Raw genomic sequence first — 17,041 nt, forward strand, 5'->3', positions numbered from 1 at the left:
TTCATTCTGTACTCCAAGGCCAAATTTGCCTGTTACTCCATGTATTTCTTGACTTCCTACTTTTGCATTCCAGTCCCCTATAATGAAAAGGACATCTTTTCGGGGTGTTAGTTCTAGAAGGTCTTGTAGATCTTCATAGAACCGTTCAACTCTAGCTTCTTCAGCGTTACTGGTCGGGGCATAGACTTGGATTACCATGATATTGAATGGTTTGCCTTGGAAATGAACAGAGATCATTCTGTCGTTTTGAGATTGCATCTAAGTACTGCATCTTGGACTCTTCTGTTGACTATGATGCCTACCCTATTTCTGATTCTTGCCCACAGTAGTAGATATAATGGCCATCTTAGTTAAATTCACCCATTCCGGTCCATCTTAGTTCATTGATTCCTAGAATGTTGATGTTCTAGGTAATTTCATGAGATCATAAAACAAAATTTCTGTGCTAAATAAACCATGAAAAATGCAAGTAAAGGTATTCCTGGGACTTCCCTAACTGTCCAGTGGTTGAGAGTCTGCTTTCCAATACAGGGGATGCAGGTTCAATCTCCTGTGGGGAACTAAGATCCCCCACACTGCATAGAGTGACAAAAAAAAGAAAGAAAGGAAGACAAAAACAAAAAAAAAAGATGTTCCTTGGGCTACCCAGTCAAGAAACAAATGTGCCATAATATCAGTGTTAATGGAAGAGTGGTTGCAAATGATTTGTACGTTCATCTTTGTTTTTTCAGTATTTTGCAGATGTTATCTGTAATATAAAACTCTGTTAGCACTTACCTTTTTGTGTCCTACTGCAGCTTAATAGTATTGTTCACATGTCTTAGAAGATATTAAGACATAGGGTCCCTCTGGTTAACTGTAAGTAGGTGGAAGACTGAAATCACCACAGTGCTTGATGTAAATTATCTCATTGGCTGGTGACAACTTCATCAGATTTTTTTTACAGTTTACAAAGGGATCAGTTTTTCAGTTTTATTTATTACATACTTGCTTGTTTGTTTTCTTGCTTGCTTACTCATTTACTTCCTTATTCTTTTATTCACCTCCTCTTTTAAAAGATTCTTGTTAGTTATTAACCTAAATGGTTTTGCCAAGTTCTTAAGTTTTGTTAAACTGCTTTAAAAATGTGCTGGAAATTTGTGTCATTTGCAGTTTGTATATTGAGGGAAATGAATTACCTTTTAAGCAGAATTAATATCTAAGCGTTGCTTTAGTGATTCTTTGGTACAGTAATTGATGATGAAATTTAGCTCATTGTTTTCAGCTAGTTTAAATTGGTTTCTTGAAAGAAACAGAAACTTGTTGCTTAATCACAGACAATAGGTGCCTCTTTGGAATACCTCTGGGCTGTTACAAAGTGTTTGTTTATGAAGGATGATTCCACTTGATTATATATTATGTATCCCCAAAGGAGAGTAATTTTAAATTGTTTTTACTAGATTGTGCTGTCTTTATGGCAAATGGATACATATGTCTGCGAGTTTGTTTTTATTTCTTTCCGCTATAAAGCTGCCCTTTTACCAAGCTGTGCATTCCTCCCTAAAATGGATTTTTTGGAGATGTCTTTCTTTCCAGTATTTGATGCATAAGTGGAGATGTTTCACCGATCAACAGTGCATTGGTATCTTTATTCAGATTCTTGAATTCTAAAGTGTGGCAAGCTGAGATTTGATTTTGTTTTTCAAAAAAGGAAGAAATTTTAAGATGTAAATAATTACTGTTTATAGGCATTGAAACTATATTGCCTATCCTGTCTCAACAATTTGGCTGTAATTCTGAAGTTTTGGATAGACAGTGGTGACAACTTGGAGCTATCTAAATTAAAGAAGTAGTTTTATTTTTTTGTGCTCTCATTAAAACTGTTCTGACTTTAATCATTAAGTATCTCTGTGGAAGAAATAGATTTAAGCCAACAAATTAAGATGAAAACTATATATGTGGGTTAACTAATTTCAGAGTCCAGAATTTTCTGTAGCTGCTTTCAAAAGTCTGGGTGTTTTTCACATAAATGACTGGAAAAATAATCTATCTGTAAAATATAGAAAAATTAAGTACAAGTTTTAAATGTGCTTTTAATAATTCCAGAATTTGAATTTTCTTTTTATTTGCAGCTCAGACCGTCTAATAGAAGAGACAATAAGGTAGGAAAAATGGGTTTTTTTGTTTGTTTGTTTGCACATTAATAAACAGATGAAGTTAATCCTATAACTAGAGTTAAAATCAGTTAATCTTCCTTAAAGATGGGAATTTTATTACATGGTAATGTATTTTTGCTATGACTTCCCCTTATAAGATACTTGAAGCCTAAAACATTTGTTTCGGAACTATTGGCATTAGGGTGTTTTACCTAGGTTAATTTTCCTAGTGAGTTCATTCTCAACATTTTCGGCCTCTGTCTTTTTATTCTCACTTTTTAATGGAAAACAGTCATGAACATGTGATTTGTTAAGTGTCTTATATGTAACATTTATGTAGACTTGGTTTCTGTCATAGCAGTTATAGAAAGTCTGCAGTAATTAGTATTATCTGTAATAACAGTGAAGTAACTTCTTGTTTAAGGTAAGGGAAATTTGTTTGTTGGTTTTAACTGCCTAATTCTCTAGGTTTGATAAATCTTTAAATACCTATTTTAAAACAGTAAAAAAAAAAATTAACTAGTAATTGTCTCAACTCTTCAAAATTAAGCATTGTCTAAAGCACTTTTTCAGGAAAGGTAGCATGAAATACATGGAAACAACCAGCATTTGTATTCTTATCATAGACTTTGGTATTGTGTTCAGGCCTTCCCAGGTGGTGAAGATCCTGCCTGCCAATGCAGGAGACATAAGAGATGTGGTTTCGATCCCTGGGTTGGGAAAATCCCCTGGAGGAGGGCATGGCAGCCCACTCCAGTTTTCTTGCTGGAGAATCCCATGAACAGAGAGGAGCTTGGAGGGCTGCAATCCATAGGGTTGCAAAGAGTTGGACCTGACTGAAGCAACTTAGCATGCATTGTATTCAGGGGTTGTACATGCTATATGTTGTTTAATCTCCTCAGTAACTAATGAAAGTGAAAATGAAGTCGCTCAGTTCTTTGTGACCCCACGGACTGTAGCCTACCAGGCTCCTCCGTCCATGGGATTTTGCAGGCAAGAGTGCTGGAGTAGATTGCCATTTCCTTCTCTAGGAGATCTTCCTGACCCAGGAATCGAACCCGGGTCTCCTGCATTGCAGGCAGACGCTTTACCGTCTGAGCCGCCAGGGAAGCCCAGTAATTCATGAGATAGGTACTAATCACTAGATACTATCTTCAAAACAAAAGAGAAGTTAAGGTAAGTAATTTGCCCATAATCACATTACTAACAAATAGTATTGAGGATTCAGATCCTCAAACCTGAGTCTCTAACTCTAGAGCAAGAGCTCTGTCTAAACCACTACTATATTTCCTGCCTTATTAAAAGAGGATGAGCTTTGGAGTATGATTTGCTTTGAAACCTGACTGTGCTACTTAATTAGATCTCTGTTCTTGAACAGATTTCTTGGAATCTTCATGTTCTTATGTATTTAAATGAATTGATAATACCTACCCTAAAAGATTGTTGTGAAGATTAAAGATAATATAAGTAAAATCCTTGAATCGATAAGATCCCCTGGCTACCACTAAGTTAATTTAAATGGCAGCTCTATTATTAATATTTTTTAACTGTTTATTTTGATATTTCAGGTTTCAGAAAAGTTCCAGTGATACTAAAAGTTTCCACATACCTTTTACCTTAGATTCCCCAAATGTTATCATTTTGCTACATTTGCTTTTTCACTTTTTTCTGAACTACTTGTAAATAAGTTCCAGGCATGATGCCTCTTTACCTCTGAATATTTCAGTTTCAGTGTTCATATCCTGAAATTTTTATGTTGAAATGAGCTCATGGATTCTTACTGTATTCAGTGGATTATAGTATGTTCCTATAATTGAAAATCATAAATTATAATTTTATAATAAGATGAATTTATCATATCTTGGAATTTTGTTTGAATTTCATGCAGAGTCTTCCAACTCTCCACAGTTTTCACAAAATTGCTTAATTGTTGACTGAAGTATCTCCCTTGTGGCTCCTTTGCTTTCATCAGTGCATAAAGTTGGGTCACATTTTATCAGGGATTCTTTTCTTAAAGTTTCCCCATAATTCTACCTATAAAGTTTTACCTTTTCCTTTTGGAGCTATATTTTAAAAACAATATACACAACTGAATATAAATTGGCATCAATTTGTTGAAAAGACCTAACATTTATAAGTTTATTCTTAAGCTTTAAATGTATAATTAATATTATCTATTGTTGAAAAAATGGCTTCCCAGGTGTCTCATTGGTAAAGAATCCACCTGCCAAGCAGGAGATGTGGGTTGGATCCTTGAGTCTTGGAAGATCCCCTGGAGAAGGAAATGGCAACCCACTCCAGTATTCTTGCCAGGAAAATCCCATGGACAGAGGAGCCTGGTGGGCTACAATCCATGGGGTCGCAAAAGAGTCGGATACAACTGGACGCCTAAACAACAGTTGTTTAAAAAAAAGAAGTCCGAGTTTAGTTCACAGGATAGGTGAGAATATTGAAGTTCCAGTAAACATCAATGATTTACCATTTTAAAAGCATTACGTATTATTTGGAATTTGTTTTGTCCCTGCATATTTGACCCTTGAAATAACAACAGCCTAGATTTCACTCCACTTGACTCCAGATGATGGAATGAGATAGGAAAGGATATCTAGATATACTTTGTGTGCTACTGGAAATCATGCATATTCAACAAGATAATAACATAATGTATGATGATAATATCTGTTCTCCAAGGAATACAAAGTGCTTTGCGGGAATTATTTTTTAATTTTCTCTACTTCTGAGTCAGAGTGCATAGGAGATAGTGATAGTCCCAGTTTAAGAAAACAGAGGGATATATGATTCAAAGATTGTTGCTCACCCCAGGTTTGAATTGTTACCTTTTTCAAGGCTATAGTACCTATTTAAAAATATCTGGTAAAGTAAATTTACTATAAAACAACTACATTTTCAGTTCAGTTCAGTTCAGTTGTGTCTGACTCTGCGACCCCATGAATTGCAGCACACCAGGCCTCCCTGTCCATCACCAACTCCTGGAGTTCACTCAGACTCACGTCTATCAAGTCGGTGATGCCATCCAGCCATCTCATCCTCTGTCATCCCCTTCTGCTCCTGCCCCCAATCCCTCCCAGCATCAGGGTCTTTTCCAGTGAGTCAACTCTTCACATGAGGTGGCCAAAGTACTGGAGTTTCAGCTTTAGCATCATTCCTTCCAAAGAACACCCAGGGCTGTTCTCCTTCAGAATGGACTGGTTGGATCTCCTTGCAGTCCAAGGGACTCTCAAGAGTCTTCTCTAACACCACAGTTCAAAAGCATCAATTCTTTAGCACTCAGCTTTCTTCACAGTCCAACTCTCACATCCATACATGACCACTGGAAAAACCATAGCCTTGACTAGACGGACCTTTGTTGGCAAAGTAATGTCTCTGCTTTTCAATATACTGTCTAGGTTGATCATAACTTTCCTTCCAAGGAGTCAGCGTCTTTTAATTTCATGGCTGCAGTCACCATCTGCAGTGATTTTGGAGCCCCCAAAAATAAAGTCTGACACTGTTTCCCCATCTATTTGCCATGAAGTGATGGGACCAGATGCCATGATCTTCGTTTTCTGAATGTTGAGCTTTAAGCCAACTTTTTCACTCTCCTCTTTCACTTTCATCAAGAGGCTTTTTAGTTTCTCTTCACTTTCTGCCATAAAGGTGGTGTCATCTGCATATCTGAGGTTATTGATATTTCTCCTGGCAATCTTGATTCCAGCTTGTGCTTTTTCCAGCCCAGTGTTTCTCTTGATGTACTCTGCATATAAGTTAAATAAGCAGGGTGACAGTATACAGCCTTGACATACTCCTTTTCCTATTTGGAACCAGTCTGTTGTTCCATGTCCAGTTCTAACTGTTGCTTGTGCTTTAGACCTGGTGCATTCACTGTCCGGGTCCTGGGATGTCTTTTTACCATTATCCTACCAATGACCTCCTTAAATGAAATCACTTATTTCCAGGATTTACTGTCTTCTACTTTCTTAGTTTATCCTCTCATTATGTTTGACCATGTTCTTTAGTAGCTTCCTCAGAAAGAATAAGAAGTAAATTTTATGGACTTTACACATCTCAAAAAAGTTTCTATTCTACTCATATTCTTTTTTTTTCCAATTTTATTTATTTTATTTTTGGCTGCACTAGGCCTTTGTTGCTTTGCATGGGCTTTCTTTAGTTGTGGTGGACTAATGCTGCTCTTCATTGCAGTGCGTGGGCTTCTCATTGTGGTAGCTTCTCTTGTTGCAGAGGACAGCCTCTAGGCACACAGGCTCAGTAGTTGCAGCTAGCAAGCCCTAGAGCATGGACTCAGTGGTTGTGGCGCGTGAGCTTAGTTGCTCCACATCTGGAATCCTTCTGGACTAGGGATCAAACCCATGTCTCCTGCATTGGCAGGCGGATTCCCATCCCCCAGGCCCCAGGGAAGTCCCTATTCTACCCATATTCTTGATTCATTGTTTAGCTAAAAATCAGAATTGTAGGTTGAAAATAATTTTCTCATTTTTTAAGGCATTGTTTCCAGTACTGCTCTTTAAGTCCAGTCCCAATTAAAATTTTCTGTCCTTCGTAAATGATGGGCTTCCCTTGTGGCTCAGCTGGTAAAGAATCCACCTGCAATTCGGGAGACCTGGGCTCAATCCCTGGGTTGGGAAAATCCCCTGGAGAAGGGAACGGCTACCCACTCCAGTATTCTGGCCTGGAAAATTCCATGGACGGTATGAGTTCATGGGGTCACCAAGAGTCAGACATGACTGAGCAACTTTCACTTTGACTTTTCGTAAATGATGTTTTTTCCCTCTGGAATCTTTTAGAATCATCCCTTTTCCCCTGTGTTTTTGTTTGTGTTTAATCTCACCATGATGAGGTTGACATGCATCATTTTTAGTCTGTTTGATGGGCTCTTACAATCTGAAAACTTAACTTTAGATCTGAGAAATTTTCTTACATTTATCATTTTCTTCCCTCCTCCTTCTTGATCTTCTTTTAAAAAACGTATGCAATTTATATTTGTCAGATATACCTAAATAAAGCAGGGAAGAAAAAGAATTCACCTAAAATACAACTACTACATTGGTTAATAATTTGGTGTGCTTCCATATTTTTCTCTCTGTAGCTCTTCATATCTGTGTAAAATGATTTTAAAAATATTAATATATTCATTTAAAAAGGCAGGTACATGTATAGTCATGCATTTAGAAAAAGTGGAATGATATTAACCTTAGCAGGTTAGTTTGTGCCATCACCTAACTTATCCATGACTTAAAGCAGTAAGTTGTGACAGGGTCATATGGGTAAGTGTTAACCCATTAAAAGGGAAGGGGGTTTGCTTGTAGAATGCTAGTTATAGACACTGCAGTGGGGTTCCTCTTCTTGACTAAGGATAAGAACTGGGAGGTCGAAATATATGATGGTCTAGGGAGCTGCCCTACTGTAGCCAGTTACTGAACGGTGGAACAAGAACATGCATTTTTCCTGGTTCCTTTTATCTTTCAGTTTATATTTCTTCAAAGTGTAGTTCCTGTTGTTCAGTTGCTAAGTCTTGTCTGACTCTTCATGACCCCATGGACTGCAGCATGCCAGGCCTCCTTGTCCCTCACTGTCTCCTGGAGTTTGCCCAAATTCATCCATTGCATCAGTGATGCCATCCAACCATCTCATCCTCTGTCAACCTCTTCTCCTTTTGCCTTGAAGCTTTCCCAGCATTGGGGTCTTTTCCAGTGAGTTGGCTTCTCACATCAGGTGGCCAAAGTATCGGAGTTTCATTTGTCCTTCCAATTAATATTCAGGGTTGATTTCCTTTAGGATTAACTGGATTGATGTTCTTGCAGTTCACTAGACTTTTAAGAGTCTTCTCCAGCACACTTCGAAAACATCAGTTCTTTGGCACTTAGCCTTCTTTATGGTCCATCTCTCAAATCCATACATGGCTACTGCAAAACCATAGCTTTCACTGTATGGACCTTTGTCGGCAAAGTGATATCTCTGCTTTTTAATACACTGTCTAGTTGGTTCTCAAATAGAATTTTGGAATATAATCTTTTCATAAATTAAGGGCTGGTTGTATATAAATATTTTGTGATATATTACACATTTGGTTCTATTTTTATAATTGTAATTCCCTACTTCCCTCTCAAAGAGTTTTTCCTGATTAAGGATATTTTGGTAGCTGGCCCCTTTTAAAACCATTTTAAGAAGCTTTTGTAATGTATGATTTGTCAGTTGTGTTATTTCATTTGTTACTTTGAATTAAAAAAAAAACAACAGGAAATGGTCCACTGCCTTGTCCAAAACAATATCAGAAGATAGCATTGGGGATAAAGTGATCATTCAGAGAAAGAACAGTGGGAAGACGACTTGGGAATTCTTTTCATGTTCCTTCCCAGGTGCTTTTCAAAGCTGGTGTCGTTCACCTTCACCTTAGTTTTCTGTTCATGTTTATGAGTACGATGAATCCATGCACGATTGTCTTAAATGTCAATTGATGAGCTTCTCTTTTTCTCCCTTGCAGCATTGCTATGGCAACAAAAGAAAATATGACTTCACAGAGAGGAATGTTGAAATCAATTCAGAGTAAAATGAACACTTTGGCTAGTATCCTTTTTGACGGTTTGCAATCTGTTTTTAGCGGGGAAGATCTCTCTGTGTGCTTCACCACTCTCTCCCTCCCCTGGGCAGATTGCCGTCAGCAGCGACAGTAGAGGTCATGTGTAACTCTGTATTGTGAATATGCCCTGCGCTTGCACTTTGTGAAAGTTCATACTGTTTAGTGCCATTTCTAAAAGAGAGCACACCAGAAGTTTCATACTAGTAGATCTCGAAAAAAAATGATAATTTCCAAGTTATTCACAGAACTATTTTGCGTCTTAATAGCTCTTGAATCCACATTAGAAGTCTACAGTGTACACTGTTTTTACACAGAGGTCATAAATTTTGTGCTTTTTCTGCTTTCTTTTTTCATTTTGGAGAATAAGTCAGTGGCATATGCTTAGAAAGTAGCCATACATGTAAGGGCTGATCACTGCTGATTACCATATTTTCATTTTGCACAGGCTGAACTCTAGTATGGATTTGCTGCTTGTTTGTTGGGACCTCTACCTTTTCTAGTTCTTCAGTTTCCCAGTTTAAATTAGTACTACTCATACTCTGAGAAATCCAGCAGGGAAACTGCTAAGACCAAAAACATTCTGTTTCCTTCCCCAATTACTAATAGGGAAAGGACCTATAATTTCAAAAGTTGAGTATCTTCTGATCCTAGATGATTTGAGGTCACGTTTAGTGTGATCCCTTATCTGCCTAAGGAAAAGAATATCCTGAAGTGTGTTGATACTTTCCAGTTTTTGGTGAGTTTTGTTCTTGCTTTGTGCTTCCTTGGTGGCTCAAACAGTAAAGTGTCTGCCTATAGTGTGGGAGACTGGGTTCGATCCCTGGGTTGGAAAGATTCCTCTGGAGAAGGAAATGGCAACCCATTCCAGTACTCTTGCCTGGAAAATCCCATGGATGGAGGAGTGTGGTAGGCTACAGTCCATGGGGTCACAAAGAGTCGGACACGACTGAGCGACTTCACTCGTCACCCTAAGTATAAAACCATACATCTAAAATCATTTGTTTTATATAGGGCTTTGCTGCTGCTGCTGCTAAGTCGCTTCAGTCGTGTCCGACTCTGTGCAACCCCATACACAGCAGCCCACCAGGCTCTGCCATCCCTGGGATTCTCCAGGCAAGAATACTGGAGTGGGTTGCCATTTCCTTCTCCAATGCATGAAAGAGAAAAGTGAAAGTGAAGTTGCTCAGTCGTGTCCGACTCTTAGCGACCCCATGGACTGCAGCCCACCAGGCTCCTCCATCCATGGATTTTCCAGGCAAGAGTACTGGAGTGGGGTGCCATTGCCTTCTCTGACAGGGCTTTTCAGTTAGTAGAGTACTCTGATATACATTATCTCATTTTATCAGTATGATAAATTAGAATCATTTCCAAAAATATGTTTTAAAAAAATCAAATAAAATGGGTTTGATTAGTTAGGACTCTATAGAAAGATAATAATAGAAACCTAATTTACACCTACCTAATGAGGAAAAGGAGGGAATTAACTTGTTCATATGTCTGTAAAATTCAGGAGTAGAATTTGGCTTAATGGATGGCTTGGATGCAGAGGCTCAGATTTTATTATCAAGAATCTGCCTTTCCGTTCTTTGTTCCCCTCCTCCATCTCTCATTTCTGTTTACTTATGTGATGGCCTTATTCTCAGACACATTTTCTCCTCGTGCTGATAGAGATGGCTACCAGGGTCACCTCCTGCCAGATCAAAAATTATGAAATTTCAAACAGCTCTGGCACATGTCCAAAGAGGACTGTGGTTGCCCTCACTTGAGTCACTGCCTAACCCAGCCACTGACCAAGGGGAGGGACTGTTCTCTCCTACCAAGCCTGAGTGGGTATGTACACCTGATGGGAGAGGGCAGCAGCAGCCCCACCCAGTTACATGAACTGAACTAGATTATTGGAGAAGGAGCAGGGAGATTCCCCTAAAAGAAAAACTAGGTAGAAATGTGCTCACTACAGACACCGTTTCCTAATGTCAAAAGTTTTCTTATTTCCTCTAAGGGCAGTGTTGACCCTTCTTGTACCAAGCCAGAAAAGATTAAGCATCTGCTTTCTATGAGATTTGTACCTGACACCATGTAAGTTTTTGTAGTCAGAAACCGCTGCTGGCAATGCAGACCAGTATAGGACGCACAGGCATGTGCTTTGATGACAACATACTACCAAGTAAGATACGAAGATATTTTACGGTACCAAGTACAGTACAGTTGTGACTGCTGGGAAACTCCTGAAACTTTCCGCTTTGCTTCCATTGTGTTCCCCACAAAGGGCAGTCAGAGCAGTTTAACCCACCTTCCAACCCTATTCCTGCCCACTCCTGCTAAGTGAATTTAAAATTTTTAAATAATTAACCAGTGTTTGATTATACAAACCCTTAGAGTTTGTTCCCACCAATTGTCTGAATCCAGGGGGGCTTATCACCCTGTGGGGAGATCGTGTACTCCTCAAAACCCTTCTGGAAGAACTTCCCAGTCTCCTGAGGAAAGGGATTTAAGAGAGAGAGAGAGGAAGAGAAGGGAATGCAGGGTGGTGGTGGCGGCTGGCTGTGCCTCTGCCTGCCTGTCCTGCAGGGCTCCTTCATTCCTGGCCACACTGGCTCCACCCAGACAGTCCTCCCTTGGCACATGGCAGCAGCCATCTCTGCTGCCTCCTCCTCTCTCTCAGTGTTTTCCTTTCTGTTACTCTTACCCGTGTGCTGCAGTGTACCACGGGACCCAGATTTGCTTGGGACTTTGAGCAGTAAGGCATTGGTGTTTGCTGCAGCTTCCTCAGTGTGATTTTCTTCCCCTCTGTTTCTTCTCATCATTTGTCTTTCTGGACTCCACTGATCTCTGTTTTTTTGATTCCTGTGACTTTTCAAAGAGGCTTCTTCCACATATGACCTTAATAAAGATTTCCCAAAGATCGTTTTCCTGCTGTGAATAGCCTCATCCAGCGAATCAACCTTAGGAAGCGGCGTGACTCCCTCATCCTGGGTGGTGTTATTGGCGTCTGTACCATCCTGTTGCTGCTGTATGCATTCCATTGATGGGACATCTCCAGGGACTCTTGACAGCCACCACTTTCACACCCTGATCCAGAAGAAGAAAAATAGGAAGGAGAAGTTGACTGATCTGCTAATTAGCCTGACCAGCAGGATTCATTCAAGACTGAAAGTGATGGACTCTGATGTGGTCAGGTTGAGTGGAAGTCACAGGTTTTCTGTGCTATCTTTTCTAACACACATTTCCCTCTGTTTTCAGTTTCTAAAAAAAAAAAAAAGATGTTTTGTCTCCCCAAGAGGTAAGTAAACCCATCAGAAACAGAATTTCCATGCTTCAATGATAGTGTTGAAGGCTGATGACAAGCCAGGTCATGAGGCTGGACTCTTCAAAAAACCAGGCTTCTGTATATCCAAAGACTGCTTTCCTTTCAGCCACCAGATGGAGTTGTGAATAAAAATAGCATTTTCCTTTTATTTTACACTCATGATGAGAAATTCCAAGTCATTTCTTGATAATCTGTGCTATAAATTTCTACTCTTTGTCCCCAACTTTTTTGGTGTTCAAGGAAAATGGCAATTTTCAAAGAATCTTTGAAATTTTCACAGGCCATCTTCAGCACAGTTGAGGTTATCTGAAACAGAAGACAAGCACTGCAAAAAAAGACTTTATCTTGTTTTTTAATCATGCCCACACTCGGGTTAACTGTATTCCTGGAAAAACCATCAAGAATGATAGGCTTTTTTTTTGGTCAGTCGTTTTTTACTTTTTGTTAGTTTCTTCTATTGAGTAATATCTATTACTACAAGAAAAGAAAATTCCAGTTCTACCACGACAAAAAGCCAGTAAGTATCTGTCAGTGCCCCTAACTTTTCCTCCTCATGTTGTGATTAACACTGACAACCAAGTGAGGAAAATGCTTGATTTTCATTAAGGTCTCTTCAACAAGCTACATGTAAAAAGACAGTGAAGGGCCACCATCCAGATGATTCCATTTGTAAATGTTCCACGTGTAGGAGCAAAAGTTTAAGGACCCCTGTCTTATGTTCCAGGAATTTGTGTTCTGTGAAAACCTATTCATTCCAAATCTGTTAAGCTTTTCCAAACATACGGAGAATGAGGGGCTTTACTACTGAAGGAGAAAATATCAGAATCTGTCTCTGTCTGCACTGTCAGAATCTGTCTTCTGTTACCACCATGGACAGTGACAAAATCTTAAACCACCCACCAGAATTCCAAGTTTAACCATTTCCCAGTTTCTATAAATGTTACTACTTTTCTAACTGAATGACCACAGTTAGGTCGAAGACTTCCAACATCTGCTGTCCTTACAAGAAAGAAAGCTGCTACTCACCTCTGAAATGTACTGTGGTATTTATAGTATTGGCTTAAGACCAAGCCACAGGAAATAAAAGGATATTAACATGCAGTTCTTCACAATGTGTTCATGGTGACATTCAGATGAACTTGATGACAGGCTGATCGGTAGGCTAACCTCTGGTTGGGTACAGAAACAGAGGTTTTTCATTCTGGCATTAGAGTTTCATTATGTTCTGGGTATGAAGAGCAATTGATACATTTTTTTTTTAACTATGGGGTTTATTTTTCTAAATATGGGTTGATTGATCAGTCAGTTGATTGGGGATGCCCTTTAAAGAAAATTTAAGTTTTCCCACTGTGAACCTTGAAAGATCAGAGATGTAAGTTCATTTATTAAATTCTCTTCTGGGAGAACAAAACTTCTCTCCTCTGACTCTCTATCTTTGATTTTTCAAAGGGTCTTGATTGATGGTTGTGCCTCAGCTAGAATTTGTGGGACTTTGGTTGCTATATAGTCAGCATTTATAAAATCTGAAGTATCGTAAATAAAGTTATTTATTTAATTATACTACCAGTGTTTTTTACTGGTCTGATTATTTGGTGTGTTCATGAAGGCTGATGGTGGCCTGAGAGTAAAACTAGGACCCCCGCTAATCTAGCTTGCTGCAGCTGAGCAAACGCTTTTCGTAGCTGGTAAGCCTTTCCATTAGGGTTATGCGTAAATGAAGTAATAGAATTATGTTGATTATTTTCTTTATGAAAATAAACATGTTCTTCTAAGGAAGTTGAAAAAGTGTGGTATAGATGTTGGTGTCAGACAGGTCTGACTAACCTCCCCGTGGTGTAACCCATAGTGAGGTGACCCAGGGCCAAACGTAGGGCTCGTTTCTCCTTTACGGTTCCGTCCTTTGTGGAAGGAAGCCCTGGAACAAGGACAGACGTGTGCCATTGACCAGTAGAGGCTCACTTTGGATCCCATGGTAGCTGACGTGAACTCTTCAGTTTCATGCCGTTTAGCCTTTTTTCTGTTTGTTTTAACAGCTTACTTTTCTCAACTTTTTGCTGTCGTTATAAACCAGTTACTAGGCTCAGGGGCCAACAGTAATTTGCTTATTGGAGCCAGGTGCAAGGAGTTTTCTATTCCTTGTCCCAAATGTTGCCTGCTACAGGAAGTTACTCTCTCTCAGTCATGTCTTATATAAGCCATGTCTTTTAGGGATCTTACATCCCTCAGAACTTTCCATTTCACTTGAAATGAGAAACCATGGCAACAAAAAGGGCAGGAGATTACAAAAGGTATACTTCTCTGAGAGTTTGCTTTACTGTGTGCCAGTAACTTTAGTTTAAAATGGTTAATGAATCTATTACTCAAGTTCAAGCCCAGATATTCAAGTACTTTAGTTGATCTGTCCTGGGTATTTCTATATTGTTAACTATTAACGATACTGAGGGAGTCCCTGTAACAGGCAGCGTTGCTCACCCGTAGTTTTCTAATGTTAGAAAAGGGCTTTTCTTCTCCATTCTCCCCTTCTCCTGCTTACCAAGATTTTCTAAAGAATGTCTTTTTACAGCTTGCCCCGTACTCCTATCCGACACGGGAGTATGATCCTGAGAGTGGAGATGGTTAATGAGAGAGAGGAGTCAGCATGAAGGCCCTCTTGGTACCTGGAACCAAATAATACTGACTTTAGTTCTTTCCTGTTGGATGCTGAATAGAAAAATGTATTTATTGAGCCTTTTGATGCAATGACTTTTGGCCTGTCTGGAACTGAGGCACCTGGGACTTGCATTCCCACCATGAATTTTTCTGTTTCATTGTTAATGATCTCAACCTGATGAAAAGGACTTTAAAGAACTGGACTAGCCTTTTTGGTTTTCTAATACCTCATGTTTGATCACTAGCCAGATATGATTTCTTGGAAACTGACTGCATTTTCTAACTTGCAATATGAAGCTATTGAGGGTGAATGGCCATGTCTAGTGTTACACTGAATTTTGTGGCAAATGTAAAGAGGAAATGGATTCTACTGGGAATTAAAATGATTGTGTTCCATTCTTCTTTGGGGGTAGGAGTTGTTTAGCCTGGTTTCCAAAAAGATACAGCTTTCCATCGTGATCTTTATAAACTAATATCACTCCTTTATGAACCTGCATACCCCTAAGTTTTATAGGACAAAAGAAAATGAGGAGACAGTGACTCTAAGGATGTTACTGGATAAGAAGCTGAGACAGCTGAGCCGTGTCCTGAGGCATCTTTCTTATTTTCTTCGTGTCTACTGCAAAGTGTCACTTTCATATCAAAGTGTTTGCATCTATTCCTGTCCTGTTAGCTCTTAGAGAGGAAGAGAAATCAATTCCAATCACACTTTACCATGATGGAAGATGTTTCCTCATGAAAAAAATGCCAATACAGATTTTTAAAAATCTATTACAAATGCACTTTTAAATTTTTTGCTTTTAAAATGGCTTCTTGGAACCAGGTTTATCGTATTTGTACTTCATTTTTGTTCTCATCGAAATGTGCATTTTCTGACTGTATAGAAGAAGCTTTGTTATGTAATTTAATAATAAATTAGAAATCTGAATAGTGTTTCTGTGGTTCTTTGTATCAAAACAGTACCATTGAGGCAGTTTGGGAGAGTGATTATAACATCTTCGGTGTTAATAAGTATTTCTCACAGCATTCTGAAACCCAAGGTGAAATAAAATGGACACTGGAGCTATCAAACTATCATTCAAAAACGTCATAGGAACATTCCACTAATAATTTAGCCCAAGAAGTGAAGGAGAATCCCCTATCAGAGTGAAACTTCAGGAAGTATGATGGAAATGTCCAGTTGGAGAATTTAGCAAGAAAAACAGGTTCTTGCCCTCCCTAAAGAATGACATTTTATCCTATAGATCAGGAGTTGGTTTTCTACCCCCAGGAATTTGAGAAGTCCTCATTTCCCATTGCGTCTCCAAACGTTGCCACTCGTGTGTTCTGCATCCTTTTTAAAAATAACAGTAAAATTGAGATATAGTTCACATTCCACAAAATTCACCCCTTCAAAATGTACTGATGGATTTTAGTATGTTACTTGTGCAGTCAGCACTACTGTGTAACTTTGGAACATTTACATCACCCTAAGAAGAAACCCTGTCCCCACTGGTAATGACTCCGCAGCCCCCTGTATCCTTTTTATCTGACCACACTTTTTCCTTTGTGGGCCACTCCAAATTTTCCCTCCCATCCACTCACATGGTCTCTAAAGCCACTCTTTGGGTTTTTGACCCTTTTTCTGGCTTCCTAATGTGTCTAGCCCTGTGAATGTACACCTACATAGACATACATGAAATCCAACACCACTTAGAGAGAGAGGCCTCCGTTTTACAGATCGACAAAGGACTGAGGACTAAGTTGCTCAAAGTCAGAGTGGACAGTTAAAAAAGGATTTGAATCTTGAGGGCTCTGATTCAAAACCTTGCTGCAGTTCTGTCATAGTTCTGTAATATATATTTTAACTCATGATCAAGAAGCTATAGAACTACCAATTTTGCCTGATTTTACAGGCAATGCATTTAAAATATTTAAAGCCCAGTGGCTTATTTTCAAGGAATGCTAACTACTAGCCAAGTGGTTCATAAAGTGTTCTCATTTGTAAGTTACTATTTCCTTATGAGAACTAATTCACCGAAGTAGGGAAAAAAAAAATTTTTTTTTCAGTGTCTTTGAATCAAACTTCCTGCCCATTTCTTCTAGTTTAGAACCTCAGAGGTCTTCCTAGAGACTGAGAGCTGAGGCTGATCCTGAAAAAGCCCCTCAGGATGGTCCTCGGTCAGTGCCACCCAGACCATGTTGTGTCTTTCCCTTCAGGTGGCGTGGCTTTAACAGTCTACCAGCTCCTACTTAACCTGAATGTTCCTTAGGATCCGAGGTTCTACCCCATCATGCCTCCTCTGCTACCAGAGGTGCCTAGAAGTTGTTTGTTTGTTTGTTTGTTTTTAAAAAAAAAAGGTCAGGGAATCTCAC

General features: G+C 39.1%; 1 protein-coding gene across 1 annotated transcript in view; it reads left to right on the top strand.

Annotated features, from left to right (window-relative positions):
- GOSR1 (golgi SNAP receptor complex member 1) overlaps positions 1-12,134 on the top strand; it is a 34,136-nt gene extending 22,002 nt beyond the window's left edge. Inside the window, exons 7-9 of the mRNA XM_052658326.1 lie at positions 2,112-2,141; positions 8,635-8,717; positions 11,632-12,134. Coding sequence (XP_052514286.1) covers positions 2,112-2,141; positions 8,635-8,717; positions 11,632-11,756 — 238 coding nt within the window. The 3' untranslated portion in view covers positions 11,757-12,134. The remainder of the gene's footprint in view (positions 1-2,111; positions 2,142-8,634; positions 8,718-11,631) is intronic.
- Positions 12,135-17,041: the final 4,907 nt, after the last annotated feature.

Source organism: Budorcas taxicolor, chromosome 19, assembly GCF_023091745.1.
Source record: "Budorcas taxicolor isolate Tak-1 chromosome 19, Takin1.1, whole genome shotgun sequence".
Classification (NCBI taxonomy): domain Eukaryota; kingdom Metazoa; phylum Chordata; class Mammalia; order Artiodactyla; family Bovidae; genus Budorcas; species Budorcas taxicolor.